Here is a 2,202-nt window from a genome sequence, read left to right as displayed (position 1 = left end):
GCGGCGCGGGGCCGCTGGGCGGCGGCATGAAGGTCACGTCGCTCGACGGGCGCCAGCTGCGCAAGATGCTCCGCAAAGAGGCGGCGGCGCGCTGCGTGGTGCTCGACTGCCGGCCCTACCTGGCCTTCGCCGCCTCGAGCGTGCGCGGCTCGTTCAACGTCAACCTCAACTCGGTGGTGCTGCGGCGGGCCCGCGGCGGCGCGGTGTCTGCGCGCTACGTGCTGCCGGACGAGGCGGCGCGCGCGCGGCTGCTGCAGGAGGGCGGCGGCGGCGTGGCGGCGGTGGTCGTGCTGGACCAGGGCAGCCGCCACTGGCAGAAGCTGCGCGAGGAGAGCGCCGCGCGCGTCGTGCTCACCTCGCTGCTCGCCTGCTTGCCCGCCGGCCCGCGGGTCTACTTCCTCAAAGGTGAGCGCGTCGGGGCGTCGGTCCCCGGCCCCCCGCCCCCGCCACAGGTACTCTGGGTAGTACTGAAGGTGACAGGTACTCACCCTGCATGCATAAAGATGTATGTCAGGTAGCGCCAAGCCTGGGCTCGGAGCTGTGGGTGGTACACCAGTGAATTCTTCAGGTACCGTGGGTGGGTCACCTGCAGCACAAATTGATCCAGTGACACCCCATTGTAGAGGAAAAAGGCAACCTGGATGAGAGTATGAAATGCAGAGGACCTGTTAGCAGTGGCAAACTGCACAGGAGCCTCCTTTATGCTAACACAAGCCCTCCTTTTGGACCCTGTCATCTTCATTCTCTGATAATGCACCCAACCTAGTTTTCAATCATTGCTCATCCCACTTCTGTCTGATCCTCTTGTATGAACTATTCATACAATGATCACATGATTTCTTAGCCCACACTCTGTGCACAGCAGAAGAGTTTGGAGGATTTTCAACTCCTAGTAGTAACTTAAATATCCACTTGGGGGATGAGGCATATATTTTTTTTTAAATTATGGTGAAATATGTATCACATACATTTATCATCAGTTGTTGGTATACAGTTCAGTGGTGGCAACTACACTCACACTGTTGTAGCCACCAACACCCCCCTCCTCCAGAACTTACTCATCTTGCAATACTGAAACCTGCATTCATTAAACTTAAATGCTATATTCTAACCCCTGGCAATTATTATTATTATTTCTTTAAAGATTTATTTATGCATATAAGAACTGGGGTACAGACTGGAGGTGCAGGGGGTGAGAGGATTCGCCAGAGACAGAGTGGGGAACAGTCAGACTGACCAAAATACACTGCTGAGGGGAGCAGTGGGGGAGACAGAAGAGTTGGGTCAGCTCCCTGGCTGGGATCGAACTCATGTTGCAGTGGCCATAGATAGTATCAAACTGCTTCGCTTTAACCCCTTGAGCCACCAGGGAGGCCCCCAATTATTTTAAAAGATTTTATTTATTTTTGCATAGAAGAACTGGGGTATAGGCCAGAGGTGCAGGGGGTGAGAGCATTCATCAAAGACAGAGGGGGGAACAGAACCGGCAGATCTACTGAAATAAATTGCTGAGGGACGCAGCAGGCGAGATAGGAGAGGTCTGCTGTGCTATATGTCCCTAACTGGGGATTGAACTCAGGCCATCACGGTGATAGTGCTGAGACTTAAACCCCTAGAGCACCAGAGAGGCTCATCCTCCTGGCAAATGTTATACTTTTTTTTTTTTTTAAAGATTTGTTTACTTATGCATACAAAACTGGGGTAAAGGCCAGAGGTGCAGGAGCGGTAAGAGGACTGACCAGAGGCAGAGCCGGGAGCAGAACTGGAAGATGGATGAAGTACACTGCTGAGGGGAGCAGCAGGCAGGTCAGGAGAGGTCTGTAGAGCCATGAGGGTCAGTTCCATGGCTGGGGATAGAACTCACACCAAAGCAGCTGCAGCTAGCTTACAGTGCTGCGCATTAACCTATTGCACCACCAGTGAGGGCCCATATTATTCTTTCTTTCTCTATGAATTTGACTACTCGAGATACCTCATAGAACTAGAGGAATTATAAAGCATTTGTCTTTTTGGAGTGGGTTATTTACCTTGTTACGTCACAAAGTTCATCCACGTAGTAGCACACATAAAAATTCCCTTCTCTTTTAAGGCTGAGTAATATTTCATTGAATGTATATACCACACTGCCTTTATCCACCCATCCACTGGTGGACACTTGGGAATGACGTTGCTATAGAGACGGGTGTCAAAATATGAGCCCCT

General features: G+C 51.7%; 1 protein-coding gene across 5 annotated transcripts in view; it reads right to left on the bottom strand.

Moving 5' to 3' along the window:
- RHBDL3 (rhomboid, veinlet-like 3 (Drosophila)) overlaps nucleotides 1–2,202 on the bottom strand; it is a 48,136-nt gene that overhangs the window by 23,268 nt on the left and 22,666 nt on the right. For all 5 annotated transcript variants that reach the window (XM_012726256.1, XM_012726258.1, XM_004684884.2 and 2 more), the window contains one exon: nucleotides 489–637. In XM_012726256.1, coding sequence (XP_012581710.1) covers nucleotides 489–637 — 149 coding nt within the window. The remainder of the gene's footprint in view (nucleotides 1–488; nucleotides 638–2,202) is intronic.

Source organism: Condylura cristata, unplaced genomic scaffold (genome assembly GCF_000260355.1).
Source record: "Condylura cristata isolate star-nosed mole 26May11 unplaced genomic scaffold, ConCri1.0 scaffold00017, whole genome shotgun sequence".
In the NCBI taxonomy this organism is placed as follows: domain Eukaryota; kingdom Metazoa; phylum Chordata; class Mammalia; order Eulipotyphla; family Talpidae; genus Condylura; species Condylura cristata.
The sequence above is the reverse complement of the archived record's forward strand: the minus strand, read 5'-3'. Positions and strand labels throughout refer to the sequence as shown.